General features: G+C 42.1%; 2 protein-coding genes across 2 annotated transcripts; both read left to right on the top strand.

The window, feature by feature from the left end:
• The first annotated feature begins 4,003 nt into the window (after positions 1-4,003).
• nkx2.3 (NK2 homeobox 3) lies at positions 4,004-6,780 on the top strand. Its single transcript, XM_034897807.1, has 2 exons — positions 4,004-4,394; positions 5,390-6,780. The coding sequence occupies exons 1-2, from the start codon at positions 4,004-4,006 to the stop codon at positions 6,034-6,036; spliced, it is 1,038 nt and encodes a 345-aa protein (XP_034753698.1). The 3' UTR covers positions 6,037-6,780.
• Positions 6,781-9,581: 2,801 nt separating this feature from the next.
• nkx3.3 (NK3 homeobox 3) lies at positions 9,582-11,448 on the top strand. The gene is made up of 2 exons (XM_034897808.1): positions 9,582-10,045; positions 10,787-11,448. The coding sequence occupies exons 1-2, from the start codon at positions 9,766-9,768 to the stop codon at positions 11,326-11,328; spliced, it is 822 nt and encodes a 273-aa protein (XP_034753699.1). The 5' UTR covers positions 9,582-9,765; the 3' UTR covers positions 11,329-11,448.
• Positions 11,449-22,900: the final 11,452 nt, after the last annotated feature.

The following is a 22,900-nucleotide window of genomic DNA, read 5'->3' as shown; positions in this document are numbered from 1 at the left end:
CATCCTATTAGGTTAAACCCGCCTCCCAGCAGCTTCTTTATCTACATGGCCTGTGTGGCAGCCGAGAGGATAAACATATTTAGGTTGCATGTTTCCTCCCAAACTACATTCCCAACACCGTAGATCACAGACAACTGAGCCCTTACATCCCCCTGTTAGCGCTCATATATACAAACACACACCTGCTAGGGCAAGGCCGTCTGGGAGAGAATTACAGCAGGCTAATTTATGAGACCCGGGGGAGGGCAAAGGGCAGGGGACCCAGACCGGCCTGAACTCACTTCCTCATTTCATGGTCTCCGTGTTAGACCCTTGATACACAGAACAGGGCTTTGCTTCTCAAACACATTAACCTCTTACAGTATTTCAAACAAACGATCTAATTAGGGTATTTTGTTCCTAACCTGGTTAACACAATGAGCCCTCAGGGACTGGTTCAATATGCAAGTTAGCAAGCGCTTCAGACCCGGCATTGTGTATTATTTGGCACTTTCAGAGCCGAAGGTAAGTGGGTGAGAACAGGGTTTTGCTCAAAATCTGGCCTCGGGCTCGCCTCTGGCCTCCTCATTTCCTCCAGTGAGAACCCCTGTCATCCGTCACCCGGGCCCAGGCAGGGGCACAATAGCACAGTCTGGGTCCTGGCTACCGACACCATCACGTGGGCTACTGATAAGCCTCACCTTCCGGGACCCAGAAGAACTGAGCCATTACTGACACACAACAGTTGGGTCCTACAGATGACCATGAAATTAAAAAAAGTACATTATGAGCTGCATGAGGAAAGCACACTCTGCATGTAATTGTGCTTGTCTTCTTATTATCAAGGTCCTTTAATCTTTATGGCATCCTGACTTCCATATTGCAACACGCTCTCCTAATGCAAAATGCTGGGGAAAAGCTATCACACCCTATTAGATAACCCACTCACACACAGCGAGGAAAACTGATTGCGCAGACACACTTGAGCTAATCTATTTTCCTAATGTAACAATCTATTGTTGTATTGACAAGTGGATAGTCATACTTCAGTTCCTCATCAAACAAATTCAGGCTGTTATAGTAACACCTGTAAACAACCAGCTCCTTTGTAGAAAGATGTTAAGTGCTCCTCTACAAAGCTCTGTCAAGTCATAATAACACACATTTTCTGTCCACACAAACACACACACACACTGGATGTGTTGATGCTTTGCCACTGCGGTAAAACCATCAGATACCTATCACCTCTCGGCTTTACAGAAGCAGAGACCACAGGGGAAAGAGGATTGCAGTCATTAATGAGTCATCAAACTTTCATTCCGCATGCAGGGATCTGCTGTGTTTAGAGAAGAGTCAACCGTACATCTCCGTGTGGCTCGGTGTTTTGGGCCTGCAACCCCGGATGTGACTATACACCTGCCCACTCTGTAGAGAAGACACTGCTTCGAGTAGTCGATATGGAGGGGAGGGGGACAAGAAGAAACATGTTCAGCACCGCCTTTAAAGAACTCACCTGAAAGCAAATTGTGAAGAATTCATGATTGAAATGTGACTAATGCAAACGTGAAAAGTAGATTTTGATTCATTAGGCCTAGGTTTTTTTTCTCGTTGGCTGTGTGTCAAACAAATGATGTCCGGAGCGCTGCAGCCTATCCGTGCCGACCTCCGCTGTGGGCCTGACCTTACCCACCTTATCACGATGATTCTGAAATGAAGATGATGTATTGTTGCACCCGAGCAGTTCCTTGACACTCTCTGGGAGTCTGGGTTTTGTTACAGGCAGGAAACAGACCCTTCCGCTCCGTAAACACGCTTCTCTGCTTGGCCACTTTCGGGCTGTCGGTGGCACGCGAGGACCACTGACCATGGTCAGGTGAGGACTCGCGTGGATGCAGCCCAGGGTTGGTGCTGCTCGCTAGTGTGTGCGTGTGCGCGCGTGTTCGCGTGTGTGTGTGTGTAGGGGGGGTAATTACGCCATTAGCGCGGCCCCGTGGCTCTGACCCGTGACGCTTAGAATTTACATGAAAAGGCTGCAGCGGCCTGTAGCCCCGACTTCTCTGTGTGGGACAGATACTGCTACTGCTACTGCTAGCTCTTCTCGTTCATTTAACCACCACAGTCTTAGTTAGCGGATAGTGTGCACATTTACATTTAAAACATGTATTATGTCGTCTTCTGTATGCAACGGATATTGATTTGTTCTATCCGTGGTGTCTTAGAAGCACTGCACTCAATTATAGGCTAGCCTATGACTTATTATGGACAAACAAACCCGTCAGAATTACAGCCTTTTTGAGTATTTTACGAGCCAATACATTCCACTTAAGTCCTCGTAAATTCCTAGTATCTCGCTTTTGACAATGTGAAAACTAGCATATATTTAATGTATTTGTGTAAATAAATCTTAGGCTATGGGCCATGAGTTGTTTCACCAGTTTCCCGGGTCTACTAGGCTGACCATCCAAAAGCTTCTTTGTGTAGCCTACACTAAAGCCTATTTACTCCGCAGAGCTAATTCCTTACCCTGATTCTCCACTTAAACGGAACATTTTAAAGACATAGATCTCCAGAAGAGTGGGAAGACGCTGCCTTAATCTAAACAAGTCGTGTTGATGGTGAGCGGATGAGATCATGTCGACGTGCCCTCCTTTTCTTTCCACACGGTTTGGAAGCAATGGGCCTGCAGACCCTGGCGCCTGCACTTGGCAAGAGGCGACCAGGAGGGAGGTGTCCCGTTACAGCGTGGTGCCCACACAGGTAGGTCTACAAATCAAGAGATATTTCACATATTTAAAAAAAAAAAAAAAAACACACACAATATAAATGAGACAAAACTTGTTGGGAATACTGAGAGTCTGCTAACATGATTCTGTAACTACTAGTTACACGTCCAACGTAAAGATGAGTTTATTCCTAAACGTAGGCTATAACGTTTTAAATCAGGAAGCATTATTGAGGTTAATATTATCAAATTGATTGGACTGTTCTTATTTAAAAACATTTTAAAAACATGCTTTTGAATTCAAATGATTTTGCAGCGAGATTCATGCGTGCCTTTATGTGTAACACTGGCTGCGCATATCGAATTATATGAAATGAGCAAACTGTCTTGTAACATTTTACCCAGGCTTTTTTCCAGAAATACTGACCTAATGTCAAGGGAAAGCATCGTCGTGGCCAAATGTTGGTGGAAAAGAATCCTACAACTTTTTCAAATTATAAGGAGACATAAATAAAGCACTAGGCTACATTTATATTCGTCATATCTCCTTGGGTTGCCAATTTTATCCCATTTCCCACAGTTGCGGCATAGTATCTTATCCAGGGATTGCCGAGACAGGAAACGAAGATACGTCTAATCTTAAAAGCACCGTAGTGATGATGTGAAGAACTGTGATGTGGTGGGACCACTGAGAGACAAGAAGATAGTTGTGCTATTCGAGTTTCCCACCAACTACTTACCAAATGAAGGATTTAGTTGTTTAAACTGTTTTGATGATACAAAATTAAAAGGCGTGTTTGCTGCCTTTCGCTTTTACTGTTTTCTTTTGGAAAAATAAAAAAAATGTAATAAAAATGTCCTTACCTTTGTTACCATTCTCAGTTTGAGAAGAGTTGATAATGTTAATATTATTTCATAAATGAGTCTTTCTGGCACAGGACGACAGCGAGAGTGAGAGAGGCTGACTAGCAGTCCCTCCCCCGCTCCAGGACGTCACTGAAAGGGAGAGGACAGCACCTTGGCTGACCCAGCTCTTTCTCAGATAACTGAATTCAGCCAACCAAACAGGATCGACCTCTCTCTTTCTCTCTCAGCCCTCCAGCCATTAGACACACAGCCAAGGAGGGATGTCACAGCTGAATGGAAACCAGTCCTCCTCCAGCTGCATGAAAAACAAGCAGTTCGCGTCCATTATTCACGCGTACGCACGGTTTTACTTTAACGCGTCGTCCGGAGACAAATTGGTCCAATTTTGGGCTTGTTGACAATTTGTTATTTGTCATCTATCTGTTGCTGGTAATAATGCTCCCCAGCCCGCTCATAACTTCTTCCACCACGCCTTTCTCTGTGAAAGACATTCTGAAGTTAGAGTTGCAGCAACAATCTCAGCAGCACCAGCTCCAGTTTATCTCCTGCTTCGGTCTCACCGGCGCGTTGTCACAGCCGGGAGCTTGCCCAAATAAACCGTTCCGGTCTCATTCGCCACCCTCCTGCATGTTGGCCGGTATGGACAGTCCGAGTCCCGTCAGCTCCGGCCTCTCGGAGAGCGAGGAGAGGATGTCGTACCTCAACACGCTGCCTGCACAGGACCGGCTGGCGGAGTCCGGGATGCCTGGGGACATGTTCGGTAACCCGGCGCAGAACCACTCTACAGAGCTCCGGCGGGGGACCGAACAAGAGGACCAAGATAGCAGTGAGTAGGCTACACATTCCGATAATAAATATGTTAATCCAAAACTGAGTGAGGATGATGATGGCTGTCGTTGTTATTGGTAACTGTAACAGCATAGACAGAGAGGACAGACAGAGCAGTCAATTTAGAATCAAAGTCCATCAAACTTATATATTTGCCTATTCTGCAAAAAAAAGAAAAAGAAAAAATACATTAGGCTGCATCTAATTTTCTAAACTGACTTGAGATTTTGCTGTAGAAATAACTACTGGGGAGTTATTTGTTGATTCCTGTATAGATGACTAGTAAATACACACCAAGGGAATAGGTAGGCTATTGTGGGTTTTACTAATATTACAGTTTTTAAAAAAAGGAAACATCTAACCTACTAAATAAAGCAGTTGCCACCTTTCACGATGAACGCCCATTGTTGCTGCAAGCTTTATACTCAGCGACTAAGCTGCAATTCAGTATTGTTTACATCTGAAATGATTTGTATTTTTAACAACTCATTTAACAATCCTTAAACTAAACTTTCTTATATGTTGCCTTATGTGCATTATTCGTCACAGAAATCGGCAGCAATCTTAAAATAACATATTTACCTTCAACTTTAATTTCCCAGATCTAAATATTAGTTCAAATCCACGTATGAATTAAGAAATACTTCTTAATCTTTCATTAAGTCCAGTTTGAAACTGTTGATTTATTTCCTATTGCAAAAGGCTGATAAAGCAATTTTCAATCCAGTAGACCTAGAATTTATTACAATTTTGTTTTTGAAAAAGACATATTTTATTAATATTTAAAAGGTGAATATTTTGCAGAAATTGTGAAAAAATATAGTTACTACCTTTTTAAATCTACAACAACTCTGTTTCGCTTTTAAGAAAGTTAAGATTTAAAAAAGGAATACATTTATGTGTATCAGTTATGTTGGATAAATATGTTTAAATAGGCCTACTGAATAACGTTTTAGCTCTAATGTGCATTTAAATGTTTTTTTTTCCACGCAGAGAGCTGCGGTGCGTTGCGGGGGGATTCTGAGGATCCGGACTCTGAGAAGCCTGCCACCAAGCAGCAGAGGAGCAGGAGGAAACCCCGCGTCCTCTTCTCCCAGGCTCAGGTGTTTGAGCTGGAGCGGCGCTTTAAGAATCAGCGCTACCTGTCCGCCCCGGAGAGAGAGCACCTGGCCAGCTCCCTGAAACTCACCTCCACCCAGGTCAAGATCTGGTTCCAGAACAGGAGGTACAAATGCAAGAGACAGCGGCAGGACAAGACTCTGGAGATGGCAGGTCATCACCATCACCATCCCCATCCCCACCCACCGCCGCCCAGGAGGGTGGCTGTGCCGGTGTTGGTACGGGACGGGAGGCCTTGTCTGACTGGATCCCAGAACTACAACACTTCTTACTCAGTCGGAGCTCCAAACCCGTACAGCTACAACGGCTATCCAGCCTACAGCTACAACAACTCGGTGTATACTAACACGTACTCCTGTACTTATTCTAGTTTGCCTGCTCTGCCGCCCAGCAACACCACTGCTAATGCTTTTGTGAACATGAATTTAGGAAACCTCGGTGCACAGACGCAAAGCCCGGCGTCCCAAGGACCAGTCGTCACACCCTGCCAGGGAACTCTGCAGGGCATCAGGGCATGGTAGCGCAGACTTTACGCACTATCACAGCTGGGAGAGACTTCTCTGGGATGGCTCATTGGACTCGAGCGTGTAAACCTGATCGACTAATGCAACGAAAACCCAATTTGAAACTCAGTAAGTCAAGGCAGGCCTATGTGCCAGGCCTATGTGGAAACCCTAACCCGTTGACTGGGATACAAACCAGTTTGCGCATTGTTCTCTGAGCCACAATTTTTAGAAAACGTATTACACCTGCTGTTGGTTATTTGATTCTCGGACTGAATGTAGCCGATTAGCAAAGACTGTGCGTAATGTGGAATATTGTGGTTCAAAATGGATGTAAAGATGTACGACAAAAATAAAAGGGAAACGCATTTCTAAGCATAAAGTATAGCCCAAAATGAATGTGGCCTTATAGAAATCTGCAAGAAAATAACAGTAGGCTATGGAGCCCAATTGCTAATGCGTTCGTATTGTGTTTTTTTGTTTTGTGTTTATGGTGTGATTTGTTTTTAACCAACGTTGTTGTTGGTTTAAACTCTAAAAGTGAAAAAGGTTGAATCATAGCTATGCGTGATGGTTAAAATGGGCGCTTTTACGTTAGGGCTCTTTTTACGCTCAAGTTATGACGAACATTATCACCGGAGATAAAATTAAATGATACAACAAGCATAACGACAAACGTGACTGCATTGTTTTGTGCTGTTTGTGTGTGTGTGTGTGTGTGTGTGTGTGTGTGTGTGTGTGCGGAACTTAAACAAGTAGGCTGCATTAAAAATGTCTTATACCCAATTGGGTCTTTATCTATTGTATTTCAACATTTAAATTAATTTGGATGGAAAAGTTAAATACATTATTATTTTATAAGCAAATGCACAGTTTCACATTTTCTCAAATCGTTTCTCAAGCCAAGCAAGCATTTTTCTTTCGACAAAGCTTGTGGTAGGCTTTGGCCTGAGACAAGAACCAGAAACAGAATTTAGAGGGGAGCTGATGTCCGGTCAGGAGACAGAGATGGACATTAACCAGACAGCCAGCATCCTCGGGAACCACAGACAGAAGAAACTCACAGAGCTTTAATAAGAAATATGGTTGGATTTTTGAAAATCTTTTTTTTTTATTGTATACCACCGAAATATAGTCCATAGCCTAAATAAATAAATACAAATACTTTAAATGTTATTAGGCTACTCTAAATAACAATAAAGTGTAAGTAGCTTGCCATTAATTGTATGATTAGATTTAATTATAATAAACATAATCAAAATAATAACCCAGTTCCAATTACAAGGCCACGCGCACACACACACGCACACACACACACACACACACACACGTTAGCCGTTAATTGGAGATGGACTTAAGAAAACACCTTCACCTCCTAGGCATGGTCGATACGCAGACACTATTAATGGAGATGAATGGCAACGTAAACAGAGTGTTTGTCTCCTCTGATAGCCTCAGTGGCCACTTCCCCTGGCTACTGCACTGCCGGTAGGACATACCTGGAGTCGGCTCTAAGTGCTGCAGAGTCACTAGTGTAAATAGAGCTGGCGACAGGACGGCGATGCCTGAGGACGCGGCTTGGCCACGGCTGCTCTGACAGGCGCTGCGATCGCTATCTGGCGCTTCCAAAGATAGCAGCTCGGATCATCGCAGCGCTAGGCGTGGAGTTTCCCCAAAACAAAGTCTCCAATGGCAACCACTCAAGGAGCTCACAAAGGAACAAGGGCCCAAATATAGAGAAGGAAAAGTGCGTGGAGACGCTGGAGTAAAGGCGCTCCCATTAGGTGGACCTTTCAAGTGTTGCAAACGCCAACGTGGCAACAGATGGACATTTTTCCAGACTCTAGCCATTATCTTAAATTTACATAAAAGAAAAAATGCTCTTTTAATCAGGCTTCTAAAAAAATGTAAAATTAACTTGGAATGGTCTAAGTATGGAGGGTGTGCATGTTGTACAGATTGAAAAAAAAACTCTAGAAAACTTGGTTTATAAAAAAGTCTGGCTTGAGTTGATGCATCACAAATATGACTTTTCTTTTGTGCTAACGGAAAGGTAATTTTTTTCCAGCACATCATTTGTAGTAAGCCTAATTGCTGTAGATATTTAGTGGATGCACAAAAGATCTTAAACTTTGGTTAACATATGATGTATTTAGATGCGTACTGGTTATGATGGCTGCTTGATTCAGATATTATACTCAACTGTAACATAGTCAAGCATGTTTTAAGTATTATCTGAAATCCAGGGTTTTGCTGATTTTAGTTTTGGTGATGACATCTCGTGGTTTAACACATTTAAGTGTGCCAGTACTTCCATGTTTCCCATCCGGGCGTGTTGTGACACCTTGGAGCTGATCTGGCTCTGTGGCAAACAGAGAGATTTTTCTGTTTAGTCAGAGGAAGTAAAACAAAACAACACGGAGGAGGCAGATCACTGCATCTGTCATCGTGTCTTCTCATTGAAAGGTAGGCCTTTCTGTCTGTGTGTGTGTGTGTGTGTGTGTGTGTGTGTGTGTGTGTGTGTGTGTGTGTGTGTGTGTGTGTATGTGTGTGTGTGTGTGTGTGTGTATGTGAGTAAGAGACAGATACAGAGACAGAGACAGAGACAGACAGAGAGAGAGAGAGGTGTGTAAAAAAGTTTTTCACTTTGGAAACCATGCATCATGACCACACGGCGGCGCTAACCACCTTTAAACAACAAGGAGGCTCGACGTCTTTTCTTCACACTTTAAAACTTTTTGGCCATTCATTTATTCAACGAAATTTTATTAAGGGGTTTTTTTTAAGATACATTGTGATTTAATGACCTCGTAGTATCCAAAAACTCAGGCTATGGCCTGCATTTAAACTTAAACAACTGTAAGATTAAAACTGATCATATATGTCTGCAATTGTATGCGCAAAAGAGAACAAAAACATTCACCATCATGAAGAATTGTATCTTAAATTGAATTGACTGGAGCCATTTCAATCAGAAGGGTTCTGTCCAAGTACTGTAGGATTAAGTGAAAGCTTAAATCAAAATTGTAATAACAGTTGTAATTCCTATGTAGGGGCGGGCTGCAGTATTGTGAAACAATTTAAAACCACATTGTCACATGTGAAAGCCTGCACTTCGTCTTAGCAGCGTTTTACGCACGTTTAGCGAACTTTACGCATCGGGTTTTCTTTTCCAATTTAATACTCGGTAAACACACAGTGGCAGAAAGTGCTCCACTTAGCAAGAATACTTCACAACATCCACTCTGAGTCTCCAACTCATGTCCAAAATTCGCTGAAATAAACCGTATTAAAATCCACAACATTATCGTATAGCTCTCCTCGTCTCAGGCTCTGAATAATTACGGAGCTATTGAGCCTTTTTAAATAACTAACAGCGTTCGTAGTGTAAGCAAATACAAATAACATACCAAAAATACCTCGTCTGGAAAATCAGTGTCCATCGTCCTCAATCGAGCGCGCAGACCAGCATGGAGCTGGGCGGTGCGGAGGAGGGACCAGGCAGAAAAAACAGCCTATCGAAGGTTAACTGGAGCTGCTGCTGAGAATACTGTAAGAGACCTGACAGCTCCTGGTGTACGCTGTTCATTATGCAGACCGGACTTAGATAACCACAATTAAATTAAAGAAAAACTCCAGAGAGCGGAGAAAAGATCAACTCAGTAAGGAATTTTGCTTTCGAGTGGCTGATGCCTCTAAATAAATCGCATGGGAGCGTGAGGGCATACCTGTGCTCTTATTTCAATCATGGCATTACGCTTTTCGTCCTTCACCATCAAAGACATCCTCACCGGATGTGATGCCCGGGGGAAGCCCTGTACCAGGAGTACAGAGGAGCTCCACGCACCAAAGCGCAACATTTGCACCGGGCATGGTACGAGAGTCTCCGATCTGTCTCACCAAGACGTGAATGAGAAGCGCATCCACCGGGAGAGACTTCCTGCTGATCTCAGGGTGTCTGTTGGAAATGTCCGATCTGATACCTGCAACAAGGAGGCCACAGGAGAGGAGACTGAGCTCAGAGAAGGTGAACAATTTTATTCTATTCGAGAGTTAAGACTCTGTGGTTTCAAACTATTACAAAATATGACTCCCATTTGAGAACTTGGCTAGTTCCCGGGATTTCGATTATATTCTTGAAATAAGACCAACAAAGAAAAGACCATTTAAAGGAAAAATACAATCTCGCTTTGGAAACGGAGCGAATTAGTCTTACCTCAATGGCATGTTCGTGTCATCTTTTCAAAATGAAGTGTGTTTGATTCACAACAGACTAGGCTACTTGTATTATGGGATATTTTCAGCAATAATTAGACTACATTTATTTTAATTTAATCATTTTCCCTGTTTAAAAGAGCTGGTCCAAAGATCTCCAAAAAGCCATATTTCACTCATAGGGATCTGTATCAACACGATTGAGGGCCAGCAACAGCATATAAGTTTGTTACAAAAATGCCATTAAATAGTTTTATAATCTTTCGTTTTTCGCCCAGCCAGACTTGGTTGTCGGGGAAAGGTAACAGGCTGTGGCACACTACTGGAAATGTGGTGTATAATCTGAGAGTTTTGTTCGTCATCTAAAAGCAGTATTTATTTCATAATATCCGCAGAACGTCTGATTGTGTGAAAGGGATATGAGAGAGGAAAACCTCTTATTGGCCAACATGAACACCTTGTTGAAGTAAGCTCTCAGCCAGCAGCTCTAGCGTTTCGAGTTTGACAGAGAAAACACACTTATTGTCATCACAGGTTTCTATTGTCTTTGCAGAACAGCAGCCACACGGCGTGGAGCGGGATAAACGGAAGAAAGAGGAGGCGGAGGAGGAGGCGGAGGAGGAGGAGGAGATGGAGGGATGTCACCACGGCGGGGAGACGGTCAGCTGTTCGTCCGATAAGCAGCGGTGCAGGCCGGGTACGAAGAAGCGCTCCAGGGCGGCCTTCTCTCACGCGCAGGTCTACGAGCTCGAGCGCCGGTTTAACACGCAGCGGTACCTGTCAGGTCCTGAACGGGCCGAACTGGCAGAAACTCTCAAACTCACAGAGACCCAGGTGAAAATCTGGTTCCAGAACCGGAGATATAAAACCAAACGGCGCCAGATGATGGCCGAGCTGGCGGCGTGCAGCTCACCGAAGAAAGTAGCGGTACAAGTGCTGGTGAGGGACAATCAAAAGCAGTACTATGGATCGAATGGAGTACACATCCCTATGACTGTGCCCCTGTACCAGCAGGCCTACCAGTACCACCCCTACTTGCACTACTGCTGCCAGCCCTGGAGCATGGGCGGTACGTCCTGTGGAGGGATGCTCTGAAGCCCTCACTCTTCTTCAGAGAATACATGACTGGGACAAATGTTTCTCCCAACTCAAGGTGTTGGCAGCTTCTCTGTACAGTCAATGGATCCCCCTTTTGTTTCCTAGAGGGTTCCTTCTTCTCTTCACAAAATGTATCTCACAATGACTAAACATGGACATACTCTATAAGTTGTTAAAATCAAGGAGATTAAAGTAATACAACAAGTGTTCGCCTGCAGTGTGGGCATGCATTACAAAGCTATAGACTGTCAAATAGGCTCATTTTAATTACTGTGTTAATTACACAGTTAATTACTGTGTGAAGACTTCTTTTTAAATTTAAGACGAAGTGTACGTATGTTTTTTATTTTGTAATAATGTACAAAAAAATAATAATGTAAAGGTCACATGTGACTTGCTCAAACTTTCTTCCTGATGTGGTGGGTAGTTTTTTCAGAATCCTGTTTTCTATCTCCTCTTCTATTACCTTTCGTATCTTTTTTAAGACTAATAGGGGCTGTACACATATTTTGAAGGGGTTCAGAAAAGCGGTGAGTTACGTTTTATTTCTTGTTGCTGAGGGCATGCTCGGCTGACATTTTTTCATTTCATATTTCAGCATTCCCCTGCAACGTTGATTAAAAAAGGTGGTAAATTATTGTTATAGTTTGATTGCATTATATCTTAAATGATTTATGCTTTGCATTTTATGGTTTTTATTTTACTGGTGGAATAAGTTTTACTAACACATTGCTACATTTTGAAGAGGATATTGTAGTTTTTTTTCCAAATCAAAGGCAAGTTTGCAATTAAATATTAAAGTGCTGGAAAAGGTGTTTTAATTTTTTTTTTTTTAAATTAAATTTAAGATTGAATACCCCTCCACACACCAGCCATTTTCATACAAACACTGAATATCTCAATACTGACAAAGGTTTAACGTGGCATTTAATGGGTAATCTCAACAATATCCAACAATTAAGCACACTTAACATCTATGCTTTTAAATGGTTAAATTTATAAAAATAATACTTGTCTTATGTAGCACTTCAAACCAATTCCAAATTATTAACAAATTAAATCAGTGTAAATATATTAAATCAGGTAATGTCCACAGCGATGGCTCCTGTCTGGCACATATGATCTATAGGTTGTTTTTTTCCTCCTTGATGACTGCCAGCAACAGTCCATAAGCGACCAGACAGAGCAGAAAGGAATCCTGAATTTATACAAACCCAACCAGAGAAAGCAGCTTATCACGACGTGCGAGACGCATGGCCAAGACTCTGACATTTTTAGTAGGTATTTATTTTATTCATGGGACCTCTTTATTTATGATGACAGTCAACATAACACCTGCAGGAAAAACCTTTTTTATAAGGTTTGTGGACCTTTAGTAACCATTTGGAGCATGTCAGCATAACAATATAACAAAACGTTCCAAAAAAACAATGCAGCCAACAGCTATCAGTTTGTTTACTGATTTTAATATTAAACAAAACTGCCAAATTTCACTACATCCACCAGATCATTTTTAGAAGGTGAATATTTAGTGTTCCATTTAGGTGGCTTTTGTATGTGTGTTTAGATTCCTGCATAGGCCTACTCTCCACCGTGTGCTGCATGAGTCAGAGACGGTCAATAGACCGTGAAGATGTTGCACCATCTAGCTGGGGTCAAAACACAGCCCACATTAATCATGTCTTAAAAGACTACACACTCATCACAAAGACATGTACACAATGGCCACAACTGACAGGAAAACAAAAACGTGATTCCAAAATGAACTGACTAGTGCTGTGGCTCAGTTCTTAACTGCTGCCTGCTGGTATTCACAGTACTGCCAAAATTGTGTGGCATTAATGGGGCCTGCAGGCTGCTCGGGAGGGCAAAACACACAATCTGCTGATGTACTTCAGATAAATAGGTATACGTTTTCTATGTTGCCAAAAAAAAAAGAAAGAAAAACAGAACATGTTTGCACTTTGAGACTACAAGGTAAAGTGTGTGCTTTTGCCTAAAGCAAGGTAATATTATGTCTATAAAAGCCTATGGAAAATAGTATTATAATATTACACCAATAAAGACATCAAAGAACTGTGATGTAAATTAGGTACTTCAACTTCCCTTTTCCCATGGAAAGCTGCTTTGGCACAGAGGCTCACCTTGTGCCGTACGCTGGCACCAGCCCAGACCTCATTTATCTCTTTTATCAAAACACCACTTCAAGCTATCCTAAGTGGTTGACACAACAGGTTTCTGGGAGGGAGGAATAATACACACCGCGCTCCTTTTGATTGTCCGACTGTTAATCACCAGGGCACCATTAAGTCTAATTATTTTCATTTACACAGGGTGTATTGGCTATTCATTACAACTAAGACTATGCATCAGAAAATGTCAGGGTATTGCATCGTGACTCCGAGGTATGCCACGTTCTATATGCTCTGATTAGTTGCATTGTGCTGGTGAATAGTTGCTTTAGTCATTGCCTGCAACCGTGACTGACTAGATAAGATTTTCTTTTTTCTGCACCCAGTGATGTCACACTGATGTAGATTTCCATTAGAACAAGCAAGGCACTGGAAAAAGGCACAACCTCAGTGTTTTAGCTATTATTTTTTGAGCAGTTGTGATAACAATTATACTCACTCACCCAGTTAATAGCTGATTCATAATCTAATCTAATGGGACAAAAGACACAAGAGGTTAGAAATCAAGCAAGCATGTCTTTGTTAAACCTAAATGTGAGCAGACTTGAAATATATATACATACACATCCACATACAGTTTATTCCCTTGGCAAGTGTGGTTGTTCAAAGTAACCAGGATGTTTGCAACAGACTTTGTGTTTTGTTTGATGAGTTGTTCCTTTTGCCTTTCTTTTCTCTTCAAATACATGCTTGGGATTTGTTTAAAAACTGTATAATTGTCTTCTGTTTCTTCCCCGTTGCACTTCTTTGCTACATTCCCAGACCTCAGCCAGTGTGTGTTGTTGCAGGCAGTAGTCCACTGAATCTTCCAGCATTACTGCATACATGTAGTTTAAATATGTAACGCTCAAGTATGTAAACACTTTGAGTCGTGCTGTGTTAGTGTGCTACCTCATGAGCATAGAGAGAGAGAGAGAGAGAGAGAGAGAGAGAGAGAAAGAGAGAGAGAGAGAATGAAAGGAGTAGGGCTGCATGGTATGGGGAAAACATGTTGGTATTGCGATGACGATAAAAAAACAATGCGTTGTGCAGACCTAGAAAGCAGCCACACAGCAGTGCAGAAGAACAAGTTTGTCTGCCTCTTAGCTCAATCCTCAGCACTGGCTTCCACAGCTTAAAGCATTGAAGGGCAAGTGTAATTAGGACTTGGTAATGCCAGTGGAAACAGGTAATTTCCTGTTGTCTTTTTGACGCAGGTTTCTCAGCTCCGCTGGGACAAATGCATTGAGGGTTGGGCCGAGTTAGAGTGTGCAACGCAGGTATGACAGTCCTCACCTAATCCTTGCTTGGCCTGCTTTTAAGATCTAGATCTATTGATGGTGAATTCTCCCAGGGCTCCTGAGCAGCAATTACACATGCATTTCCGATGCGCCTATTGTAACAGGAATTCATTTCTCAAGGGCCTTGTTGATTTAAACAATATCATCTTCACAATAATTGTTGTTGGCACTGAGACTGTGACGGTTAATGTGACCGGATTAAGTGCTCATGCGAGACTGGGAGAGGCTTCCCTCTTTGGATTCAGATCCTGCCAGTTGTGGATTGAACTGTCAGAAACAATTTTGACCAACGCTAAATATTTTGCTTTGGCAAAAAGATGGAGCAGTAGTGTGTGTTTTGCTTCTCCTAATGTGTTAGCCCTCAGCAGACACAGGAGCAGGGATCAGGAAGGAGAGGGGTCATGGTTAATACCTCTGTTTAAAGACAGATCTGCTCCCCTTTGACCTGGTCTCTTTCTCTCTCTCTCTCTCTCTCTCTCACACACACACACACAAACACACACACACACACACACATATATAATCCCACCCAGAGGACTCTTCAGGCTTGTTCCAGAAACTATTAGCAGATAGCATCAGTGCATGTAGGAATGTAAACATTTACAGTAAAGCAATAAGACATCAACTCCCCCTGGGGAAGACACATCCATCACACCAACCGCATCAGCACTCACAAGGCCCCTGGTTTTAAGGAATTAGATAACACACCTTTGCACACAATTTGAAGCGATTCTGTATCAGCGTACATTGTTTGATTTGTGAAGTCGGTGACAATTCCGTGTTTATGCATAAGTGCAAAAAGTTAGTATTGATTTCTTAAACATGTTTATGTGCCTGTAAAGCTATGCAATGATCTCAACTCTGTGTCTGTCAGAGCAGTAGGAGTCATGGGGGGGGGGGGGATTAGAAAGAATAGAAAGATGAGCCCACCCAGAACTTTAAAAAACAGGCTCATCTGAAGGAAGTAGCACAAGCCTAGTCCACATGGCGTGTGTGGGTGTGTGTGTGTGCGTGTGTGTGTGTGTGTGTGTGTGTGTGTGTCCATTAGAAGCAGATACAGGATATTTAGGGCTGAAAGTATGAGTGGAGGCAGATTAAGAAACAGCCCAAAGTTAAAGCTCATGAGGGAGAGGAACGACCCTATACTACCAAACATCTCGATGCTACTGTTGCTACAACATATGACGACTACTGAATTTAAACTATAAAAAACACATGTCCATACAAGACACTTAAATGACGTGTAATATGTCTGTATAAGCATCAGCAGAAACAGTGTGTCTGTCTGTCTGTCCATAGATGGACAGGAAGTTTTCCAAGCTGCCACTCTACCTTCCTCTGACTCCTCTCCGCTCTCATGTCTCCCACACACATACTCAGACAGACGCACACTCCTCCAGAACCGGCCGGAGGAATCCAAATGTTTTAATTAGCGGTGATAAGCAGAGACAAGGAGAGCATTGAGCAGCTGTGACACAGAGAGACCGACTCCTGTCTGTGGGCTGATAAAGATACTACTCAGGCCCACTTACAGCCTCTCAAGCTTCCTCCTCCCTCTCCTCTCCCTGGTCTCTCTCCACACCTCCAAAGAGGGGGGACTCTCATTCTTGCTGTGCAAAACAGAGAGTATCCAAGGTCTCCTGAACCTTTGTGAAGCAAGCTTGTTCACTCCTCATCAGAACGACAATTTGAGCTACCCTCCTCTCACCTGCTTGCAGTTTAAATCAAACATTGCCTTTTTGTTCCCTCTTTTGCATCTGTACAGATATTTTACTCATCTGTGCCATGCTTTGACTCTTTTAGGCCCCGGGTTCTGCTCTTTAGACCACATCGTAAAGCAAACAGCAAGAGGAGAATACATTTCACAAGAGCAAAAAATGTGTCCTAACCTTGAACCGATGCTCTATCTCTCGAGGTCTGGAGACGCACACACACACACACAAGCCCCATGTCCACCTGTTACACACAGAGGGATACAATGTCAATTGGACAGATCCTCCCCTGAAGCTGTCAGAGAAAACCATTTTTCGACATAAGTTGATAACAAATTTACAATCTTCACCTGGACTGTCAGCGACTTCGCCGAGCAAAAATAAAATGGATTAAAATGAAATTAAGTAAAAACTAGTAAAAATAGCTCTAGTATACGATAAAGCCTGTCACTTAAGTTATTTCAGATAAGTGTGTAATGAACACTTTTGAATTGGTGTGAATGCTTGCAGCAAATAAATGAATGGCTCATGGTTTTCACCAGACCAGTTTATGCTGACTAGAGCTTGAAGGCATAGCAGTTAAGCTTATTTGACAGGAAGGGAAGACAGCTTTCTTTTCAGGATCAAGTTCAAAGGGCAGGAGGCCTGTTTCTTCCTCTGTGTCCCTGACTGCACCTGTGTTACTTTGGCGCACACACATACACACACACAATCTTGTCCACACTGCTTCCACACCATTGACAGACAGTTTAGTTTTGGTCCTAGGCTGTGTGTGTGATCTGCAAGTGTGTCTTTACACTGGCACACATGCTGGGTGTGCAATGAAAGGGTGTGTGTGTGTGTGTGTGTGTGTGTGTGTGTGTGTGTGTGTGTGTGTGTGTGTGTGTGTGTGTTAAGTTGCGGTTGCAGCTCTCTGAAGTGCTTGTAAGAAGATTTTATGACCTCGCTTACCTTTTAAAAAGGAATTTGTCACAACATTTGAGACGGAGGGAAGAGCCAAGGAGAGAAAGTACTGGACACCTGCAGTCGTCTGTAACAATGCTACAGTTCATCAGACCCTGCCAGGGCTTCACTGCCAAAGGCCCAAGGGATAAGAAGTGTGTGTGTTTGTGCATGTGCATGTGCCTTTTGCTTTGATCATGAAAGTAGCGTGGCAATAGACTGAGGATCCCTCCTTAGGCAACAAAGGCAGTTGAAATATTCCCTCTTCAACAAACAGTCCAAGCTTTGCACAAAGTTTTTCTAGCTGTGTTTAGCTACCATCATTTTGTTTATTTTTTTACTTTTATTTTTTTTCATCGTCATACTTTGGCTTTGTCTGCTCCAATGAAAATATGAATATATCACTTTCACTGCCGTTGAGTCTTATCCCCCTTCTCTCCCCTTCTCTATATTCTGGCCCATTAGCAATGGCATTTTACTATAAACACTACACACCGAGCTTTCTATTCACTGCTAGTCTTTCATGTTATTCTTTTATTGCACGAGAAGTAAGAAGGATCCTGTTTCAAACTCACACTCATGCCATAGTCGCACGAAACATCTTCATGTTGTCCTGCGTCCTTTGCAGGCTTCACATCACACATAAATGGTCATAATCAAAACAGCTGTTTTCTCTTCTGTTGCAGCTTTCTCCTAGAGGAATCGGGGGGGGGGGGGGCTGGGGTATGTGTGTGTGTGTGTGTGTGATCATCATGTACCCTCAGTGGTGGTGGGAAGAATTTTTCCTCCCCAACTTGTTCTCTTAAGTGATGACAGGAGCCGTATCTCCCCCGCATCCTAATTCTTCACAGCACGGCACTATGGGAGACATTCAAGCCACAACTGGTAGAGTTGTCTGTTTTGGTTATTTTGTAGATTTCCCCTTATCCAGAATTCCCATTTTGCTATGCTTCATAATTCAGTCTGATAATCGATGAGTAAACAGATCGTAATTTTTTTTTTACCGGACCTCTTTAAGAAAATCTACTGAGTAGGCATGTGTAGACAGTTTGGGCAACATTACTGAGCAAAGCGGGCTACAGCCTCTGGACCCGATTGCACCAGGTCGTTGTAAATTCCGTTAATGTAAATGTAATGTAAATCTGCAAACAGCAAAGTCTAGGTTTAATTGACAAAGCTAACGTTAGCTCACTAACATGTACTCTGTTTAGAGGGAAAAGAGAATTAAATATGTAGTTGACATACTGGATCTGACTTGAAACTTGAAACTTCAAAATAGTGTCAAATAACAATGTGAACTGGGAGGATTTTCAATCACACTTCACAATATACCGCAAATTACAAAACATGATGCTAACGTATTCTCAACATGTATCAATGCATAAAACAAAGTAACATCTACATTTACAAAAGACTGGCAGGTATGTTTAATATATATCACTTGGCCATCTAAAACTTCTTTGTAGCAGTTTGACAAAGTTCCTGTTTACATAATGTTTTGGTTTTGTTGACAATAGTAGAGATATAGATACTTAGATGGGGAACGATACAGTATTGCCACTGAAAATATCACAATAACATCGATTTGTCCCCCCACCCCTACTGAATAGTAAACTACTGTTGGATTAGCAAAAACTCACTATAAGAGGGAGACAGCTATGACTGTTTTGGCAGAAAAAAAACACACTGGTTTGAGCTACCAAAGCACAACGTAATTAGCAACACAGAGCTTTGTCAACTGAGAAAGATGCAATAGGTTTACCACTGTAGGTAATCACAGCAGCCAAGCACGAGGCAAGACAGCCAAGCCATGTGTAGTTTCATTGATTAAAGTGGAAATGTAATGCTGCAGAAGCTGCTTTGCAAACCATCCCCATACTTCATGGTGTGTTCAATTAGGAGTTCAATCTAGTCTGGCTGACACACTGGTGATCGGATCGCCTATTGGTGATCTCAAGTAACCATGACTGGAAGATATGAAAATAGAAGCAATCTCCCAACCCTATTCACTAATAGAGTGCTCTAGGACGGTTCCTGTATTTTAACCTTTATCTCAAGCCCGTCTTGTCTCGAGATGTTTGGTCAATAGTTTTGACCAAATACCTCGATATCGATACTGCAGCTATACTGAAGTGTTAACTACTTGTGCTTTCACAAAATATTTACACAATGAGATTTTTGATAATTAATCATCAGTAACGTGGCTATAATAACTACGTGGGTAAAGGCAAATAATAGAACAGTTACAACAGTCTGGTAAATTCAGAAAATAACTCACTTAATGTAATGCAGCCTTTAAAACCAGGAAAAGACAACACTTATGCCATATTCCGATATCCAAAATCGAAGACAATATATAGTCTGGCATTGCAATATCGCAATAATTTCGATATATTCCCCAGCTCTATTCATAAATACATTTGTGTTTATTTAAATTATACCAAACTAGGGGGTTGTCAGGGGCTCCGAGCCCACTTTTACCCCGAAGCCCCCTAGCGAGTTAATCCGGCCCTGAGTGAGGGGGGAAAGCCCACATTTCTCCGAAATACAATTCATATCAGATTGCATAAACCCAAATAGCATTTTGCTAATGGAAAAGAAACATGATGAAAATCAGAGATAATATCTTAATTCATTGTTATCATATCTGCAGATAGTTGTACAGGATCAAGTTTTACAGAATGCCAGTAAAGAATTAAGTCAAAACTAATTACACCAGCCATAAATGTGTATCGTGTTCTTTTATTTTCTAAATTTATGCACCAAAAAGCTTATAACTTGCTTTACTCTCAGTGCAGTCTTTAGCTTTAGTTTCTGGTCTCTCTTCTCTTGGCTTCTTTCCTCTCCTCCCCTCACATCTGCTGTATCTGCCCAGATTGGGAGAGACTGCAGCAGCCAAAAACATTATAACAGCAGCTCCTTTATCCAGCAGCACCACCAAGGAGCGTGAGATCACAACCTGTATGTGTCTGTGTGTCTCCCAGTGGGTTAGACGACGAGCCTGTGTTCACACCTCATCCATTAGCTGCTGGCAAGGATGGAGTAAAGTGGACGTTATGGCATAATCCTGTATCACTCTCTAATTCATGTTGAGTGGTTCAGTCGTGATTTGGTTTAATATATAGAGAGGGATCAGACAAGAGACGCAACAAAAGAGACATAAATGTGGAGAGCGCAAGAGAAGGCGAGCGACTGAGGGAGAGTTGTTGTAGAAGACCCGAGTCTTTCAGGCATTCACATTCCTAAGTACCCTTAGAGTGTGTGTTTGCAACCATGTGTGTATGTGCGTGTGAAATACACTCTTCCACAGGTGCTTGCTGTAAGGGGCTTCGAGCGTAGGCTTGAGTTTCCAAAACACGGGCTTACACCAATTTCACAAGGAAGTGTGTGCATGCATTTCTGCCAGTCCTTCATCAACTTATAAAAGTCTTTTCCACCAAAAAAGTGTAAATTGTGACAGTGTAAAGTGTGGCACTCTGATGTGTAATTACTACTTTCTCTTTCATGTCTGTATATCTAATTAAAACGGCCTACTTTGTTTACAGGGTGGAATTAAAGATCACGACTCATTATCGTAATGGTAGACAATGTTTTATTGGCAGACCTCTTTTAGGATATGTGAGGGTTGAAGTGGTTAAAATAAATCAAACAAATATTTACTGTGTATGTAGTAGCTCTCCACAGGCAAATCTCTGGTTAACTACTTTACAAGTTTTGTTAACAGTGGTCTGGCTCAACAGGATAAAGAATGACATCCAGCACGTACCAGGGCTAGTCGCCATCAAGAATGGTTGTTTGTTTTAAAGGAATCCACACAAGCCAGAACATATTTTACCCCAACCGCAGAATAGTTAGCCGGAGTAGCCAGACCACACTCCAGCACTGACGCAGCGCTGTGAAGATAGAGCTCTGGCAATGCGAGACTTGCTTTGTAAAACAAATCCTATATATTTATCTGGCCAAGCTACTTCACAGAAAAAGAGAAAACATTTGAAAGAAGAATCATTTTTTTGTTTGTATTGTTTTGGATGTATTTGTGTAGGTTTGAGCATGTCTCTGTATTTGTGTTTAATGATTCGTCTATGCACTCCGAGCCTTATGAATTTAAACAAATTACAGGAGACATTTTGACCTGTAACAGCAGGAAAAGCACCGCTATCACTGCTAACTTATATCAGTGCTCTGGAATTGGCATACTTAAATGAGGAGCAGCATCATTATTAATATGTAATTACTAACATCTTGCTAAGACATGTTAAAAGATCACGGGACTCATAGAACTAACAACTCCAGCAACAAACTCATGTGTTGGCATTTGCTGAAACTAAAGCCAAGAGTAAACAGTTTTGTCTCAGTGGCAGAAAGGAGCGACACAACACATACACACACAACAAACTATAAGAGTTGTGCCTTTAATCCCAAATATGTCTGTGATAATCAGACTAAAAATAGGTCTACATCGATCGGGCACAGGTCAAAGTCACCAACCAAGAGTGGGTGAGCGAGGAAGTACAAGACAACCACATCTGACACCAACGTCACCAACTGACACACATTACTACCTTAAAGTTACACACAAACACACACACACACAACAAAGTTTCTAGTGGACCTTTGGAACCCCAAAGTAATGAAAGAACTGCCAATGTTGTTGATTTGATACATGAAAAGACATATTTGTGAATGTCTAGTGACAAGAAGCTGGTTTTAATTTTCATACAGAGAATAGAAGAGAAGGTCAATATGAAATTCTTCAGATACTGACACTGCTTGCCTTTGAATTTAACTCTAGTAATGGATATTGTACATGTATGCCTTCCCACTCTCTCTTTTTCTTATCTCCTTGCAAAAGTGGGCACCCAATTTGGGCAGGACTGTAAAAAAATGGATAGCCTAGATATTTTGTTCCATGATTTTCCATGGTCATCCTGCTATCCCAAATCTACAAAGGCAAAGTAGGCTAAATACATTTTGGATATTTATATTAGGTACTACCATATCATGGGCACAAATTCTAGTAGGCCTAATATGCACTTTGTAGGTGGTAATAATTAGCTCTCAGAGAAATGACAGCTGAGATGTAATTTACACCTCTAAAAAAACAAAGCCAAAAGAAAACCAAACCACCCAGACCCAAACACACTTTTTAAAACACACACCATGAAGCGGTTTAGAATTTCACATGTCCTTTTAAGCAGAATCATTTCCGCTCTAAAAGCAAAGCCAGCACATAGACAAACAACAAGCAGCACCTTCAGTCACCGCACCATATTCACATATTCGGTACGATGTCATTCAAGGGCCACGGCGGGCATACAGTTGTTTCTTACCGTGGGTGGTTGTGGCGGAGTTGCTGCCTTCTTGATTTAAATAGCTATTTGTCATTGGAAGTTTGCCAAGGAGTGGCTTTATCTTTAAATAGCTTGGGGGCAAAGTAACGTTA

The sequence above is a fragment of the Etheostoma cragini genome, chromosome 17 (assembly GCF_013103735.1).
Source record: "Etheostoma cragini isolate CJK2018 chromosome 17, CSU_Ecrag_1.0, whole genome shotgun sequence".
Lineage (NCBI taxonomy): Eukaryota > Metazoa > Chordata > Actinopteri > Perciformes > Percidae > Etheostoma > Etheostoma cragini.
Note: the sequence above shows the minus strand (reverse complement) of the source record. Positions and strands in the feature narration are given on the sequence as shown.

Excerpts from the sequence above, each read along its gene's own strand:
- nkx2.3 (XM_034897807.1), top strand. The coding sequence starts at position 4,004 with ATGCTCCCCAGCCCGCTCATAACTTCTTCCACCACGCCTTTCTCTGTG. Across the intron at positions 4,395-5,389 it reads ACAAGAGGACCAAGATAGCA|AGAGCTGCGGTGCGTTGCGG; the intron begins GTGAGTAGGCTA and ends TTTTCCACGCAG.
- nkx3.3 (XM_034897808.1), top strand. The coding sequence starts at position 9,766 with ATGGCATTACGCTTTTCGTCCTTCACCATCAAAGACATCCTCACCGGA. Across the intron at positions 10,046-10,786 it reads GGAGACTGAGCTCAGAGAAG|AACAGCAGCCACACGGCGTG; the intron begins GTGAACAATTTT and ends TTGTCTTTGCAG.